The sequence below is a fragment of the Stenella coeruleoalba genome (assembly GCF_951394435.1).
Source record: "Stenella coeruleoalba genome assembly, chromosome: 8".
In the NCBI taxonomy this organism is placed as follows: Eukaryota; Metazoa; Chordata; class Mammalia; order Artiodactyla; family Delphinidae; genus Stenella; species Stenella coeruleoalba.
In genome coordinates, this window is record NC_137154.1 from 3105089 (window position 1) to 3122364 (window position 17276).

A 17276-nucleotide genomic window follows, 5' to 3' on the forward strand; every position below is an offset into this window, starting at 1 on the left:
TTGGAGTTGGGCTGTTTGCGGCCCTAGGCCCCGTCCCCAGGGACCAGGTGGTGGTGATTTCTGCGTGCACAGCGCGGGGAGCAGCACGGGGACCGTGCGTGTGCCGAGGTCCTGCCCCAGTGAAGTCAGATCTCGCGCGTTGGGGCTGCATCTGGAGGGCAGATCTGCTCGGGCGGGACCAGGGCTGGCCTGGGGCGGAGGTTCAGGCGGCCTCTGGTTCTCGGGGCTTCGGCGCATCTCTGGCGGCAGCACACAGAAGCCACGTCTTCCGGATGCCGCGGCTGCCGTCCTGAGACGGTTTTTAGGTTCATAGAGCAGCCAAAAGAGCCCCCTGGGAGACTCTCACCTGGGGAAGGCCCTGCCCTGAGGTCTGGACTGTGGGATTTCCCATTCTCATCCCACGCGGGTGGTCGGGCCATTCGGACAAAACTGGACATTTGCTCCTGTTTTAAGGGAATGACTCTTGTGTTGGAGTTTCCCATCGCTTCTCAAGGACTGCTACCCAGATTGTAGGTTTCTAAGAGCCCGGAACTGCCTTTCCCGTCCTGGGCGGGGCCAGCTGTGTGCAGTGGGCCCTCCACAATGCTGAGCCGCCCTGCCCTCTGGGGACCGTCCCGGAGACCTCTTCACTCGAAACCCTGCGGTCTTCCTTCGGCCACTGCCACCCCTGTTTTGCACGCCTGCGTTCATGCCCATTTTGCTCCATTTCACGTGGCCCCGTGCTGGGTAACCCCAGGAAGAGGTCGCTGTCTCCTGGGGGGTTCGGCACGTGGGGATGCTGACGAGGGCACCTTCCCCTGTTGTGAGGGCAGGGGCACTGCCCTCACTTGCTCTCAGAGTCCCTGCAAGGCAGGAATTACTGCTCCCACATTGCAGATAGGGAAACTGAGGCTCTGAGAAGCTAAGCTGGTGAATGCCCAGGTTGGGATTCAAACCCAGGTCTGTGTGTGAATGAAGGTGAGATGGGGTCATGACGGGCAGGGCACCGGGGGCTGTTTAGCTACTGAACTAATGCAGGAGAGAGGAATTCAAGCTGCTTTCTTCAGATCAGAGACTAAGGAGCCGGGCGTTTTCTCGGTGAGCAGGACGGCGTAGCCACACAGCACAGGGCCAAGACAGGCAGCCACGAGCAAGTCGTCAGGAACCGCCGCGAGGTTTAAGAGGGGACTCAGGAGAGGGGCTCCGCCGTTAGCCTGGGAGGGGTCCTTACAGGAGGAAGAGGGGGTTGGCACACGCCAAGGATGACCCCGCTCGGGACGGTTGCTGTTCTTAACACGTGCTGCGTACCTGGGCTCAGATGGATTGCTTTGCTGACTCCTCGTGAGGTCCTCAAGGCGTGCCTTGCTATTATTCCCATTCTGCAGAGCGGGACCCTGAGGCTCTGAAGGTCAGAGTGACCTTGGGGCCAGAGCAAAGCCGGGATCTGAGCTGAGCTCTGCGTGACGCTAATGCCTTCCCTCGCCCTCCACGGTCGGTAGGGAGGGAGTCAACCAGTGGCCGGCCAGCCACACTGTCCCTAACAAGTTCCCCGGCCTGGGGGACAGCTGGAGGGTCCAGCTGAAGGTGTCGGGGGTCGCCTGCCAGGCGGGTGGAGCCGGCTCATGGTGAGGCCACGAGAGGGGAGAGCGGGACAGGGTCACCTTGGAGCCGGGCGGAGGCAGGCGTCGGGGGCCACATGTGTCCCCAGGGGGGCAGGCACCATCCTTCCAGAGTTTCAAGGGGCCGCTCCTGCAGGGGGACGTGCAGCTGCAAAAGGTGTGGCTTCAGCAGACTGGCCCTTGGAGGCCTCTCGCTGGAGGAGCAGGTGGCGGGTTTGCACCTGCCCAGCCAGGGCGCCCTCAGGCTTGAGAAGTTCAGAGCTGGGGAGAAGGGGTGGTGGGGAGACAGTTGTGTCTGTATTCTGGTCGGGGAAAGCACGGGATGGAAAGGCGGACAGGCCTGGTGGAGGGTCCACTCCCCCCAGAGCCCCGCCCACCAAGCCCCTCCCCTTCCGCTCCTGTGGTTCCTGGGTCCTGGCTCCCCGCCAAGCGGCAGTTAAAGCAATGGCTCCCTGGGGCCCCCCCCCCGTACTTGGCAGGCTGAGTGAGTGCCCAGGGACTGAACCCCGGCCCAGGTTCTGAGAACACCCTGGACCGGTCATCCTGGATTGTGTGGTCTGCCTGTTGTCAAGGTGTGTGTCCCTCCCTGCTTTCCTGGAAGGCAGGGCCACGCCCACGAGTTCCTTTGTGCGGCACCTCTTGCAGGGCTGGAGGGCTCAGCAGCGGGTCCGGACACCTGTGTGTCCTCCGGCTGCGTCCCCCACCTCTCGGAAGCCGCCCCGGCTCGTCCGTGCTGTGCGATGCTCTCGGCTGCTGGCCCCTGCAGGGCCACCCTACCTGGGTTGCAAGCGGGGGCCACGAGCTTCCTGCAGGAGGCGAATCCAGTGCTGGGCAAAGCTGACCTTCAGTCGTCTGGGACTTCGAGCCCGTCCCACCGTTCGCCGTCTGCATCCCCAGGCCTCCCCCTCCAGGACAGAGGCCTGCGGAATTGCTGGGGGCCCGCCCGCCGGCGCCCTTCCGCCTCACCCTGCCCTCCCACGCCAGCCCCTTAGGACCCTGGAGAAAGCCTCTCTGGGCTGCCTCCTGCCCCTCCCCTGCAGCGGCCCTGCCCGCCCCCTCCGACTTACTTCCGGGGCAGCAGGGAATCCTAGAGGGATGCGGCCCCCGGAAGGTGGGCGGGGTGCCGGGAAGTCCACCTCGGTCCTGCACCCGGTGCCGCGGGCGGTTGATCACGTGGCGACGCGCCCGTACTCTGGATGGTGGGAGGCTCTGGCCACCGAAGCAAAGTTGGAGCTTTGGGGTTTCTTTCCTTTAAAAAAAAAGCAAAAATTCTGTGCCAAGAGGCAGCTGGTGTGGCTTTAGACTGTGTCTCCAAGGGGGAGCCTGCAGCCCCCTTTCTCCCTATCCCCACGCCAGAGGAGGCCGGGTTGTCAGTGGCTTCCGTGTCACTGGAGTGACCTGCCCCCGCCCGCCGGCCGCCCCCTCCGCCGGCCTGCGGTTTCTCCGCGCGGGATGACGCCCGGCCGCCGCCGCCGCCGCCGGTGGCATTGTGGGCTCCGCGGAAGACCGAGGGGGGCCCGCGTTCCCCCGGAGCAGAGGGAGGGGTCGCCGCGTCTCCCGGTACCTGCGGCTGCAGGGAGCACAAAGAATGTGATGTTTTTTTAAAGCCCTTCGAGAAGAAGAAAAAAAAAACAAAGCCTGCCGCCTCCTGTCCGCTCCGGCTGACTTCCTTGCGCCGCCCTGGATGCTGCCTCCGGCCCGGGCTCCGTAACGCGCGGCCTCCTCCGTGCCCGCGGGCCACTTACTTTCTCTGCTTTCCGCTGCCCAGAGCCAGCCCGCGCTGCCATCACCATGTATGACTCCTGCCTCCTGCTCGCTCCCGCTCTGCCTCTGCCCGGCCCCCCCCTCCGAGCCCGCCTATCCCGTTAGCCTGCCCCCCAGCTGCCTTCACTCCTCCTGCACCCGGCTTGCTTGCCTCCATGCTGCCTGGAGCCCGCGAGCTGGGGTGATTAATTGGCTATGATGATGAACGTCCCCGCTGGAGGATCGGCCACGGTGATGATGACGGGCTACAGTAATGGGCGCTATCCCCGGAATTCTCTCTACAGTGACTGCATCATCGAGGAGAAGACCGTGGTCCTGCAGAAGAAAGACAATGAGGGCTTCGGATTTGTGCTCCGCGGGGCGAAAGGTAAGAGCAGCGGCTCCCAGCCTGGATACATCCACATGTGTGTGTGTGTGTGTGTGTGCACGCCTGTAGAAAAAATGTTCCCCGGCTCAAAAAGAAGCCCTTTTCCTGGGGGTACTCGGTTGCTAGACAACCATGTTCTTTAACATTCTGCCTGTTAAAACATCGGGGCTTCCTTTAGGAATATTTTTAATTTTCTGTGCACAATATTGCTCGCTCTTTCCCCCCCCCGTCCCTCCCTCCCTCCCTCCCTCCCTCCCTCTCTCCCTCCCCCCACTCTTTTTTTTTTAATTCCTGGGTTTCATCTGTGTTTCATGGTTTAGTTCAGCCTGATTGTGGCTGGCTTCGGAGCTCCTGGTCTCAGACGCCCAGAATTACCCGGTCCCGAGTTTTGGGCACCTCAGAACTGCCCCGTTCTGGGAGTGGGCCCCAGCTCCGAGTGCGGCAGGCGTGCGGGTGCCCGCCTCTAAGGTGACTTTGCAAGATGGTCCCCTCCGCCGTGGCCCAGCCGGCAGCATACGTGTCACGTGGCCTGCAGTGAGGGCTCCAGGAACGTGTTCCACGGCAGTGCACCCACTGCCAGCCCTGAACTTGGGGTCTTCCCTTTCAGAATAAAACAAAATGGCATCGCGTCCCCGTGCGAGGAGACATCTGTGCCCCGCGTGTGTGGGGAAGCCGCGTGCAAGTTTGATCTCGGAGCCTCCGTGCCACGCTGGGGGTCCCGCACCTGTGCTGGCCCTGGAGGCCTCCTTCTCCGGTGGCAGCCCCACCTGCTCAAGGCCCGGGCTGCCCTGACAGCAGCTCGGCCAGAGGGAGGGAGAAGAGATACATCTGTCCCCCGTGTGTGTCCATGACTGTCTGTGTGATGTCTCCCCTCCCCCGACCGAGGCCGCCTTCCTCTTCCCACCCGCCACCCCCGGCCTCACATGGCCACCCAGGAAAGTCCACCTCTTCCCCTAGAGTTTCCCTCTGCAGCTCTGGGGCCCAGAAGCCAACACTGGCTCTGCTGAGGAGTGGGGGCCCAGCCCTCCCATGGACGCTGGCCGCACAGTGGCCACAGAGAGCCGGGCTCCCAGCAGAGAGGATTCATAAGCGGATTCCAAATCTGCAGCCACCCACTGGGTCAGCGTTCTGTTCCGTCCACGCTCCAAGTTGAATTCCCTTGGTAGCGAGTCTACGTAGATGTAAATTTGGCGAGCAGTTCAGTGTGGTGTTTCTGAAGCTCCATGTGGTTATGGGGGGAACTTTTCCATTTATAGAACTGAAAATGTTTAGTCACTGATGCTTTTAAAGAAAATGACAGGCGTGTACATACAGACATGGACAGGGGAGCACGTTATCCTGTGTTCTCAGCGCAGAGGCCAAGAGGGATGGTGGTGGCACCAAAAGGCAGTTGGCTCCGTCGCTTGACTTGGTGTTGACCCGTGACCAGGAGTACCAGCCCCTTCCCAGGGGAGAGCTGGCCCGGGCCACCCCCTTCCCACGGAGACACAAGGGCCTGCTTTCTCCCGGGGTCCCGTGGGAGGCCTGGGCTACCAACTTGGAAACATCTCCCAGGCTTGTAACGCGGTATACCTTGTCTTCCCAGCGGATACGCCCATCGAAGAGTTCACGCCAACGCCAGCGTTCCCAGCCCTGCAGTACCTGGAGTCCGTGGATGAAGGTGGGGTGGCATGGCAAGCCGGACTGAGGACTGGGGACTTCTTGATTGAGGTAGGGACAGCGGTGTTCATATCCTTCTGCTTGGGGAGAGTGCCGCCTCTCGTGGGGTTGGGGTCTGTGGTCTTGGCAGCATGGTCACTGGGCCAGATCTGGGGGCGGGCACGGAGGCTGCCGTGGACCGGGGTTGCTTGGTTATTTCCAGCCACGGTGGATGCCATCTTCTGAGGACTGTGCGTTGGGGTTGTCTTTGAGACTGTAGCTTTATCTCTTTGGAGGTTTAAAATGTATGTAACTTGGCCGTTGGTCTTGAAGTAGGAGGTAGACGGAAGAGAAAGGTGGTTGCCGTGATGTCGGGGACACGCGTGGACGTGTGGTTGTGACTGTATGAATAGACCCAAGAGGGGCCATGGCCCGTTCTTGTGTCACGAGGGCAGGCTGGAGACCGCTGTACTCTGGCTGTTGCTCTCGTGAGGTCTGTAGCGTTGGTGGCCGAGAGTCTGTTGATTTTTAAGGCGAAGTAACTGACCGGTTGGATGGATGATGGCCTTCCAACACCAAGGAGCCTGGGCAAGGTGGGTGGCTGGAGTTGATGGTACAAAAAGGAAACTTTGAAACTCAGACGCTGGGAAAACTAGCTTTTGCTAGTAGGTGGAAGGAGGGAGAGTCCTCTTCGTTTAAAAAAAATCTCACTAGACGTGAGTGCCCGGCTGCTTCAAGCCTCACCTGGAGTCACCATGTTGGTGTGTCTGAGGTACCAAGCTGCCGGCACACTTGAGCTCCCCGCCTTTTGCATGTTTAGGTGTTACTTTCAAAGGAATGTGTTACCCTTTGGAAATAGCAAGAATAAAAGACTATGTTATACCTTGAAAAAATTATTTCTAAGAGGCTTGGTGAGCTCAGATGGCCCCCGTTGGGAGTTCCTGTTTCTTGCAAGAGCATTCCTTAGGGCTCACCCTCAGCCCTGTCTCATCTGCTCCGGAAATCCACCTGTAGGTGGAAAGAATGGGTGCGTGGTGTCCAGCCGGGCACTCGGTGCCTCTGCCGTGGGGCCGGCCAGACACTTGTTCGTTCTGGAAAGGAGGAGATCCAGGCCATGGTGAGACGGCGGCTTAAAGCCATTTCTCTCCACGATGCCTAACCTTCCAAGGGTGCTTTTTGAGCTGCAGTTCTACTCGTGATCTCCTTGGTGTTTCTGGAGACTATGAGAGTGTTGGAAACCCGGAAGGAAAGGTACTGTTGGAGGAGAGAGAGCCGTGAAACAGAAGGTGCTTTACCTTATACCAGGCATCGTGCGTCGGTCTCACTCTATGTGCTGAAAGATGTATTTAAATTACTACTGACCAATCAGAGCCTGGCTCGGATGAAGAATTGCACTCCTTTGGATTCTTGTCCACTGAAACTGTGGGATGCGCACCCAGCATGGTGGAGACTGAAACCCGCTGTGGTTTCATGAGTTAACTCGATTTGTAACCTCATGAAAATGCAGAGAGACTGGGTTGAATCATCTTCTGTAGGTTGCAGTTGTGATGTAAGTCCCCTTCGTGTGTGTGTGTGTGTGTGTGTGTGTGTGTGTGTGTGTGTGTGTGTATGAGAGAGAGGCAGAGACAGAGAGAGAGACTCCAGTAAGTTGCCATAGCTGTTGCTGGTTTTCGGTTTTAAATAATAAATGAGGGCTGCAGAGGCGGGAGCATCCCTGGTTGTTAGGCTCATCAGATTGTTTCCTTGATAAACTAGTCAATAAAAGAAGCGTGGGACGGCCGCAGAGCGTTTGCTGGGCCCACCCCTCTCCCAGGAAGCAGACGTGCCCGCAGCGCACACCTGGGCCAGGTAGAGAAGGCATGCCACCTGGTCGGATGGATGGAAGGCTCCATGGAAATTAGGAGCGTTAAGAGTTTCTGCCCTTCTGTTTTCCAAGCGCCTCCTCTGACATTGCTTCTAACCTCTGCTGTGCAAACGTATTTGCCACTTTGGAACAGCATTTATATTCTGGGCAGCCTCTGAATTCCAGGGTTCCAGGAATGACTGGCCCTGAGCTGCCTTAAGGTTATGTCTGTCTTATTATGTCTCAAATGACCTGAAGGAGATGTGGGCCCAAAACAGCCCCAGGCCCTACAAGGCTGCTCACCACGGGTCCTACTCTAATGGGGAACACAGTGGGCCGGCCGGTGTGTGTGGTGGGGGGCCTGGGAACCTCGCTCCTCCCACTTCATTCCAAGGCTGCCTCATGGGGCTCAGAAATTCTCCTTTAGGAGCTTGGGTGTAAAGGACTATCTCCACTGAGTTGTTTTCCCAGCTGCCGGATTCCGCCACTGGAATAGTAAAATCGTTTATAGCCTTATAGGTGCATGTTTTTTCCAACAGAAGATCTTTCTGTGTTTTTCAGTGAAAAGCTTCAATCGTGGAGGGATTGTTTTAGACAGACTCACGTGTCATAGGTGGATCTTTGTTTTGACCGGAAGCCATCCTGGAGCCTGGGGTTTCCGGGCTCTTGGTCAAGTGCAGGGTCCTGTTTGGAAGCTGCCCCGAGGGCGGGCAAACTGTCCACATCTCCCCACATCCCCCCCCCCCACCCCGCACCCTCCCGCAAGCCTTCGTTTCTCTTTGCCATTGGAAAGGAACTCAAAGCCTGTCCGACTTTTACTTTCACTTTAAAAACGCGTGCTGCAGTGTGAACTCTGGGACCAAGAGGCAACTTCTGAAGTGAATGTTCACTCTTCCGAGTTTTCAGCTGCTACTGAATTTCATTTTTCCTTCTTGGACTTTGACGCACACACAGTCATCTTGCCGGCATCGACCCTGTCGAGGGTTTCCTTTGTGCGTGCCTTTCTTAGGTGCTCGTCCTCTAAAGTGTATATCTCTCTGCCTTGCCCTTGGGGAGGAGTCTGTTCTTTTGTTGTTGGTATTGTTTCTTTGTTGACCACGCCCCTCCCTCCTGCCCAAAAGCCAAAGGTCTGAATGAAATTGTGTGGAAAAGGCTATCTTCCAGTTGGGAATTAGGATGAAATAGATGGGCCCTGGTGCGCCAGCAGGTTGTCATGAAATCTCATCTCAGGGGTGGAGAAGGGGAAGTGGGCGCTCCGTGCATGGAGACACTCGAACAGGCGGCTCTGTAGACCGTGTGTGTTTACAGTTTTCAGATCAGCTTGACGTGCCAGAGTCCCCCGGATGGCTGATGACACTGAAGCTTCCCCAGAGAGCTGTTAGGGGCAGCGGGAGTGGACAGGGTGGGCGGTGGGCTCTGAGTGTCCCTTTGGGGACCTGGGGGGGCGGGGAGTGATCCTCAGAGAGGTGGGCCGGGGGCAGTGACAGCCCAGAGGGAGAAGCAGGCGGGGGAGTCTGGGCAAGTTTTCTTCCTGTGCGGGTCACATTTAAGGTTGGGGCCTCCACCAGCCAAGAATGATTAGGGACCAAAAGGAAGCCCAATTCAGACTGGTTTAAATAACAGTGAGACGTCTCGGAGAGTTGCCGTCGAAGCTGAGAGGCAGTCAGCCTCAGACACAGTGTGTTGAATACTCCGTCTGCTATTTCTTTGAGATTATCTCGGTTCAAGCTCCTCGACCACAGGAGGTGGGGCAGGAGAGACCGCTTGCCGGGAGGAGTCGTCAGGAGGACGTGGATGGGGTGACAGTTTTGCATGAAGTAATTAAGGAGACTGGAGGTGGGGGTGTCATTCTGATTCCTGCAGGGACTCAACAAACTGGAGTGCCCGTCGGTCTCACCCAGTGAAAGCCGGCTGGGCACCAGGGTAGCCTGCAGACCTTTCAAAGACACTGAGACCTGGGCTGAGCCCACACCCACAGGATCGGAACCACGAGGCAGGAGCATCAGCGTTTCTAGGGAGCTTCGGTGACGCCGCTGGGGGTTCCGCTGGGCAGGAAGGGTGATGACCGGCTGGCCTCATTGTTCTGGCTCTTTGAACATCTTAATTTAGCGTTCTAACAAAAACACAGAAGCAGGCACCGCGCTGGTCTCACTGGCTTTCTTCCACAAGCCTCCCCATTTGGAAACTCGAGTTTTGTTTCTTGCGTTACTTTCGTAAACTCAAATATCCTGTATCTCAAGAATTGCTCATACGACAACTAAACCGTAAACATCTGAAGAGCAAACAACATTGACAGCAAATACAACCGAAGGCCCGTGTCCTTATTCGGAGTCATCGAGGGTGTATCTGCCATGCACTGCAGTGTCTCATCCGACCCTCAGAGTAATCCTGTAAAATAACATTGGTATTATCCCCATTTTACAGATGAGGGGACTGAGGCACAAAGAGGTTAAATCATTTGCCCACAGTCACGCAGCAGGGGAGCTGGGATTCCAACCCCGGCTGTCTGAGTCAGTAACACCACAGCTCAGAGACGCTAGGAGATGTTTTGATGGGCTGGATGTGTACATGGGCACAGAGTAAGAAGAAACACGGGCAACGAGAGGCCAGTTTTTATTTTCAAATTAGCAAACACTTTTTTGATGACTATGCCTGTCGCTGGTGACAGCACTCCTAGGTTGCCATGTGAAAGGATAAATTGCCGTAAACCTTTTAGAAATTGACGGGGCAGGTATGTGATGAGAGCCATAAAGCTGAACCGGGAATTTGACATCGAGGAGCCCATCCCCCACCCTCAGGGAATGATCTAAAAAACAGGCAGAGATCACAGTGCGGCAAAAAGAAAAGGGTGGAGGTAGAGGGGGGTGGTGAAGGGGACACCATGCATCTGTTGTGGATTTATAAGAAAGCATTAAAAATTATGCTTGCAAGAAGTTCTCACTACCAACAGGAAACGGTTACCTCATATTAGGTGAAGAGGACAGAATTAAAGTTATCTGCACAATAGCCTCTAAATGATACCACCTCCCCCCAGTATAAGCATAGGAAAGAAAGGAGAGAAAGTATTAACCCCTAGGTGATGGGATCCTGTGTGATCATTTTCTCTTTTGCAGACTTCTCTCTATTTCTCAGATTTTCTAGAAAGACAGTATTAACTTTTGACAGGGATTCATTTCACAAATGGAAAATTATTCCTTAGAAGAAGCCATCTCAGGCAGACGGGCAATGTCTCAGCCTCCGTGGCCACAAGGAGTTACTGTTTGCTTTCAGGTCAACAGCACTGTGGTGGGCGTTAATTATTCTCCTGGGGCCAGCGCGCCCCAACCTGATGCAGTATGGGAGACTCCCATGGTTTTTGTGATTGTTTTCTTAGTCCTGAAGTGGCCAATCTCGTTTTGTGTTAATTTCCCTAAATAGGTTTTCCCTTGCAATTAAAGCAGGCAGCAATATCCTTCCTCCTAGGAAAGTGATGCTTGAGTTTGCTAATTACTTTTTCCTCGTATTAAATACTTGCACTAAAGATGGCCTGGAACTGTTTTATAATCTCAGTTTGCATTGAAGTGAGGACGCTGAGGGATGCCCTGGTGTTTTCCTTAGAGACCGTTTGAGTACCTTATAAAACGTTTGTCAGGCTGCTGCTTGGGAACCAGGACTTGGAAAATGTAACACAGATCCTAGCTGCATGTTTGCCCAAACCTTTACTTTCAACCCAGCTGGAGGTATGAACAGTTGTTACAACCTGGTGATAACCGGTCAGCCTCCCCAGCTTGAAAATTAAGTATTACACGGAGGAGAGTAAATAGTAAAGTCCAGGTGATTCCTGATCGGTGGTTATGCACATCATCAGTCAGCATATGCTTCCTGGGTCTCAACATTTCCATCAGCAAATTGGGTGGTTGTGTGAATTAAGGCACCGGAGATGAACTACAGTCCCTTGGTGTATCCGCGGACGATCGGTTCCAGGACCCACCACAGATGCCGAAATCCATAAATGCTCAGTGTCATAGTCAGCCCTCTGTATCCGAGGATTCAGTATCCACAGGTGTGGAACCTGCAGATACGGAGGGCCAACTATATAGTTATTGAAAAAATACGGACATGAGTGGATCCAGACAGTTCAAACACGTGTTGTTCAAGGGTCCATTGTATGTGCCACCCGAGCTCTAGGCACGCGAGCTGCTGTTAGCCCCTGTCTTGTTGGCTAGGAGATCATGCAGGGCTAGCGGTGCTGGGCATAGCATCCCATCCGTATTTGTTGTTGATCATCTTCTTGTCCTTCATCATCATTAATGGTGCCTGACTCAGGAGATGAAACCAATGATGATTAGCTGAACCAATAATAAATGATAAGTCACACGTAGAGGACGTGGTTGCCAAGGGGGAGGCGGGGAGGGGGAAGGAAGGATGGGGAGTTCGGGATTAGCAGATGCAAACTAGTATATATAGGATGGATAAATAACAGGGTCCTACTGTATAGTACAGGGAACTATATTTAATATCCTGTGATAAACCATAATGGAAAAGAATCTGAGAAAGAATGTCTGTATGCCTATAACCAAACCATTACTGCACAGCGGAAATTAACACAACACTGTAAATCAATTATACTTCAATTAAAAGATAATAAGTCATAACGTTATAATAATGACAGGTGATTGTTACCAGCGTCGTTTCCAGCATGTAGCTGTTACAGAGCACACCCGCCGCGGGCCAAGCACATGCAGTCGGGCACTTCCAGCCAGGAGCGCTCCGGCTGTAGCTGTTACAGAGCACACCCGCCACGGGCCAAGCACATACAGTCGGGCACTTCCAGCCAGGAGCGCTCCGGCTGTAGCTTCGTGGTGCCTCTCTGTGGAGCGGACATCAGCTAATGCAGACACCCACCCCGCCCCACCCCAAGCCCCAGATACCCTTGGCAGGCACTGCCTCCGGCTTTGGCTTGAACCTCTTTTCCCCTGGCACTCACTGCGTTGCTCAATCCTGTTTTGGCACGAGTCTGGCTTTAGGTAATCTTGGAACTCCTGTTCCTGATTCTCATTTTACCCTCTAGCAACAAATCCCAGAGACGAGGCCAGAGCCCTTCATGGTCTCCCCGGTGCCAGCATTCCTTCTCAGCCGCGCCACACCGCTCACTTTCTCTGTCTGGCCTTCCAGGGTATCGTGAGAGCCTTTGTCACATGTCCTGCTGGTGGCCTGTGTGGCTGATCTAGGAACTCTACCCACCGCCCTCCCCCGCAGAATTCCTCGTATCTTATTTAAGTCATTTTAAATGGGCATTTAATTCAATAACTAAGTTAAAGAGTGGGTGCCAGATGTTGGCAGGAAGCTATAGGGCGACTGGCGAATCCTTGACCTTGAATCATGTTGATACTTTGGTGGTCAAGTTTTGTCAGTTTCACGTTAAAAGACAAGCAGGTTCCAGTGGCTGTCCCGGGTCCCTCCGAACGTGGACTGTCTCCGTTCTGAAGCTCTGCGGCTTCTTGCTGTGCTGGTTTTGGAAAAGACCTGGGCCCCCTGGCTAGCTTCCCACTCCAGCCCCCCTGCTCCTGGGCTGCCAGCACCTGAGCTACTGTAGGAGGGGAGGCTGTGGCCATCTTGACCTGCCTCTCTATCACCTTGCCGAGCCTTTGCTAAGGTCTAAGCTTCCTGCTGTCTTCTCAGTGATGGTTGAAGAACATTCCTTTAGTAGCAAAAAAAAGTCAGCACAGAGGAGTTTGGCTAATTTTGTTGTTTTTGCCTTCAGAATATGTCAGTGCCCAGGGCAAACGGCTGTCATGAAAGTCTTTGCCCTCCAAGGCTCCTACCACTGGGGTCTTTGCTGTCCGGGGCCATAGCACTGAGGTCTTTGCTCTCTGAGGCTTTAAAGAGGGCACTGCTCTTGGGAAGCCCCTGGAGGGCTGGGAGGCTGGTCCCCTTTCCCGCACGTAGACATAGCTCCTCCTGTACCTAGAGAATACTTCACTGTGTCCTCCATACTGACTGAGAACAGGTGGTCCAGGCTGAGGAGTAGCCCAGAATCCTGCTGAGAAGGTGGATGCGGGTGGTGTAGCGATTGCAGATGTGAATTCTTGGCTCGTTCATTTTGGGGTTCTAATTTGAAGTATCAGTGATTTCAATTTCAGGCTAAAAAAAGATTCAGAGTCACTTCAGGGGACCACGACTGCTGTGCTCAAGGCTCCGCGGGACTGGCAGATGGCAGTGCGCTGGGTTGGATAGGGACAGAAAGGAGCCACGGTCAAGGGCACAGGCTGTGCAATGTGATCTGGGTTTGAATCCAGGCTCTGTCGCTTCTTCACCATGTGAACTTGGGCAAATCTTTCATCTCTTGGCCTCAGTTTCTTAAACTAGATAAAAATGTGTGTGACGCATGCAGTTCCTGGCAGAGAGAGCTCTCGACCATCGGTGGTACTTGTCTAAGTCATTTTTGCAACTTCATTCATTCACTCCCGCAGCACACATTGGGTGCCCACCAGGTGCTGGGCTGGCGTGCAGTTGGGAGAGAAGGCACGAATCAGACACAGTTCCTCGAGGAACTCACAGTCTGGAAGGAGGGCAAAAAGTAGGGTATGGTGAAGGCCCCCATTTAAATCAGGAAAAGGTCTTCATGAAAGAGGTGGTGTTGGCTCAGTGCTTTGGTAAGTCGGTGGGGTTTCGACGGGCAGAAAACTAGAGAGGAAGGGGTTCAGAGAAAGCTCAGGGGGTCAGGAACATTCAGGGGGGGTTGGAGAGTGGTCAGGTGTTGTAGAGCTGAGAGGCTGGTCCAGGGAGGGCCTGGAATGTCAGTCTAAGTAGGTGCAGCTATGTATGGCTGGTCAGTGACAGGGAGCAACAGAAGGAGGGGGGGGGGGTGGGCAGGGCATGACTGGACCTGTCCAAGGTACTGAATCTCTGTGGCGCATGGAGTCTCTGCAGGGTTTAGACCTGTCCACGGTGCTGAAATCTATCCAGGGGTCAGACCTCTCCAGGGTGCTGAACCTGAGAGCCGAGAGGACGGAGCCTGCCATCAGGAGGAGCCTGGTGCAAGGGCTCAGCACTTCCCCTCCCGCATTCCTTTCTCCTCCCATCTCTGCGTCCTGTGTCCTTGGCCTTCCTGGACACAGCAGCTTATGATTCAGTGAGTGTGCTTGTCTGCTTGGTGGAGACATCTCTTCCGTGAGGAGGGGAGAAGGGACCACTGCGGTTAAGCATCTGTGCCGTCCTGTGCTCTAAGCCAGCCTGAAGTCTCCGCTCACACATCACCTTCTCAGGGAGGGCTTCCCAGCCTCCCTCTGGTCGCCCCCGACACTAATGCTTCCTCCGTGTGCTTCCTCAGTTGTCCGAATCTTCTCGTGTGTTGGGTGGTTGAGTTATGTTTCTCTCCTTCCCAAGAACGCCTGCTCCCTCTGGGCTGGACAGTTTGCTGACCTGGTCTCTACTGTGTGTCTAGTACCCAGCACAGTGCCTGATACATAAAAGAGGCCCCAAGACACGTTCAACGGTGGACACTCCTGGGAAGTAGGTGTTTTATGCTCATTTTGCGAGAGATTATGTAGCCTGCCGGGACCCCGCAGGGAGATCTGAATCAGGTGACTCCCAGGCTTGGGTCTGGTTGATACCCTGGGTAAATCCTGGGTCACTGAAATGTAATCTTGTAATGATCTTCCTCAACCCAGGAAGGATGCTATATATCCAGCCCCAGTGTACACAGGGTGAGGTTTGCAGAAGGCATGGTGAGCTGAGATCCCCACATAGGAAGCTTCTGGATCAGTCTTCTCTGGTGGGCCTCTTGATTCGCCTGTAAGGAGCCCTCCTGGGTCTTTTCCACCTGCCCTCCCTCCCTCCCTTCCGACCACTCACCCACCTCCCAGTGAGCGCTGCAGGCCCTCGTTAGCACTGAGTTGTCTCTGTCTGCCCTTCCCTTTTGTGGGGAGTTTCATGATACAGTGGTTAGGTTGGCAGATGAACGGAAGGAAGGCCTTGTGCTGTATGCCCTGTAGGATCTTTTAACTGATGGAGTTTGTCGGTCTTGGGCATGAGGGTGTGTGTGTGTGTGTTTGTGCCAAGAATAAATAGAGTTGAAATAAGAAGGAGCGAGGGGGGGGGGTCATGGAAGGCCACAGTGACCGTCTGTTGCTGCAAAATCCTGGGGATGGTCTCCTTGCTTTTGTGCCATGAGGCCAGCCACCCGCCGGCCGGTTTCCCACTTCCCTCTCCCCGGGGCCTTCGGTTTCGTATGGCAGGGTTTTCAGTGCGCATCCTCTGTGCTCGGCCCTCCGTGGGCAGGGCTAGGGGTCCTGGGGATGAAAGAGGCCATCTCTGACTTGAGGGGCCAAGTGTGTGGGGAGAGGGAGGCCTTTAAACTTGGCTGGCGTGCAAAGGGCGGAACGGGTTACTTGGGCAGGTGCAGGAGATGGCAGATCAGCCTTGACCTTGGCCCTCTCTCCCTGGTCTCCCAAGTGTGTGTCCTACCCCCTCCCACCCCCAGCACTTGCCCACACTGCTGCCTCCCCCTCTCTCCCCTCTTTCCCTCCTTCTCTCACACTCGCTCTCTCACGGTTACCCCTCTTCCGCCTCCCCTTCCTCCAGCAGGGTAACTCCGGCTCGCTCTCAGATCTCTGCCCGGTGGACCCTCCTCCGGGAAGCCTCCCCAACATTCCCCATGACACCTGCTCACTGTCAGCGCCTGTCACTGACCCTGCCTGGCCTGGAAGCTCCACGAGCTAAGGAGCCACCCAGAGCTGAGCACGTGGCAGGCACTCGGTCAGTATCTGTGAAATGATGGAAGGCACAGCCTGGATGAAGGCTCAGAGGCAGGAACGCGTGGGAATGTGTGGGGAATGTCGGGAGGTCCAGGACGGACAAAGGAGACAGGACCTGCAGACCAGGGAAGGCCTTGAGGACCGAGCTGAGCGGTGGGGCCTCACTCAGTCACTGGAAGCGGGCATCTTAGCAGGGAAGTCCATGGCCTGTGGGTCACCGAGCCGGGGCCTTGTAAAGAAAGGGGGTGGAGGCAGAGAGGCCAGATTAGAGGCTGCTGCCCTTGAGAAGCAGGTTAGAGCAGGACTTAAAAGCACAGTCCCAGGAGGCAGCCCACCTGGGTCCAAATCCAGCTCCTCTACCTATGTGCTGTGTGGCCTTAGGTAAGCCACACAACCCTTCTGTGCCTCAGTTTCCTCATCTGCAAAGAAGACGCATAGTATACACAAAAGGAACCATTACTATTGTCATTGCCATTGCTGTTAGCGCATGGGAGGGATACAGAGCCTTCCCGACCAGGCCAGGCCCCCCCTCTCCCCCTAGGCAGGGTCTCACTGCCCGGGAACCTCTCCCCATGGAACCCACCATTGTGAGGTCAGGTGTGAGCCCCAGGACCCCCAGTGTCCAGCACGGGTCCTGGAGAGCTGGGGTTGGGGCTGAGAGAAGGAAGGCAGGAGGGCAGTGCTCTGCCCGTGAGCTGACCAGAAACCAGCTGCCTTTTGTGGCCACCCGTGGCTGCAGGCTGCTGGGAGCTCGGTGGCGTGGCTCCTGGTACAATGACTTGAGTTTCTAGATTTCTCCGCAGCAAGGATGCCGGACTGAACATCCCATCCCCACCCCCCACCCCCCGCCCATTCCTACCGTGTCTCCAGCATCGGCTACCAACGCTAACACACATGCCTAAGCATTCCGCGTGTACTGACTCGTATAGGCATCATCAGAAGCCTGTGAGGTGGGTTCTCGCACCGTCCCCGTTTCTCAAATGAGGAAGCTGAGGCACAGAAAGGTCCGATTAGCAGGCTCAGAGTCACAGAGCTCCTACAAGCTCTACCAGCTGGGTTTCCAAGGAGGTCTGGGCCCAGCGCCATGTTCTGACCACGTAACACTCCTGCCTCTCAGACCTTCACACTGTCACCCAAGGAAAAGGTCGGGTAATGCCACCAGGAGACAGGGTTACCGTAGCGAGGTTTATCTTGGGTTTTTATTTCTTTACGTGTGTCCGTTAGAGGTACGTTGTGTCACGTGTGTATACACATGCACTTCTCTCCCTGTGTATCTTTTTTTATTGTGGCGAAATGCACATACCTGAGAATTTATTATTTAATCATTT

The 17276-nt window shown here is 55.4% G+C and overlaps 1 protein-coding gene across 2 annotated transcripts in view; it reads left to right on the plus strand.

The window, feature by feature from the left end:
- Positions 1–17276, plus strand: part of SHANK2 (SH3 and multiple ankyrin repeat domains 2) — a 552956-nt gene that overhangs the window by 389559 nt on the left and 146121 nt on the right. For both annotated transcript variants that reach the window (XM_079928829.1, XM_079928828.1), the window contains 2 exons: positions 3647–3729; positions 5315–5439. In XM_079928829.1, coding sequence (XP_079784955.1) covers positions 3647–3729; positions 5315–5439 — 208 coding nt within the window. The remainder of the gene's footprint in view (positions 1–3646; positions 3730–5314; positions 5440–17276) is intronic.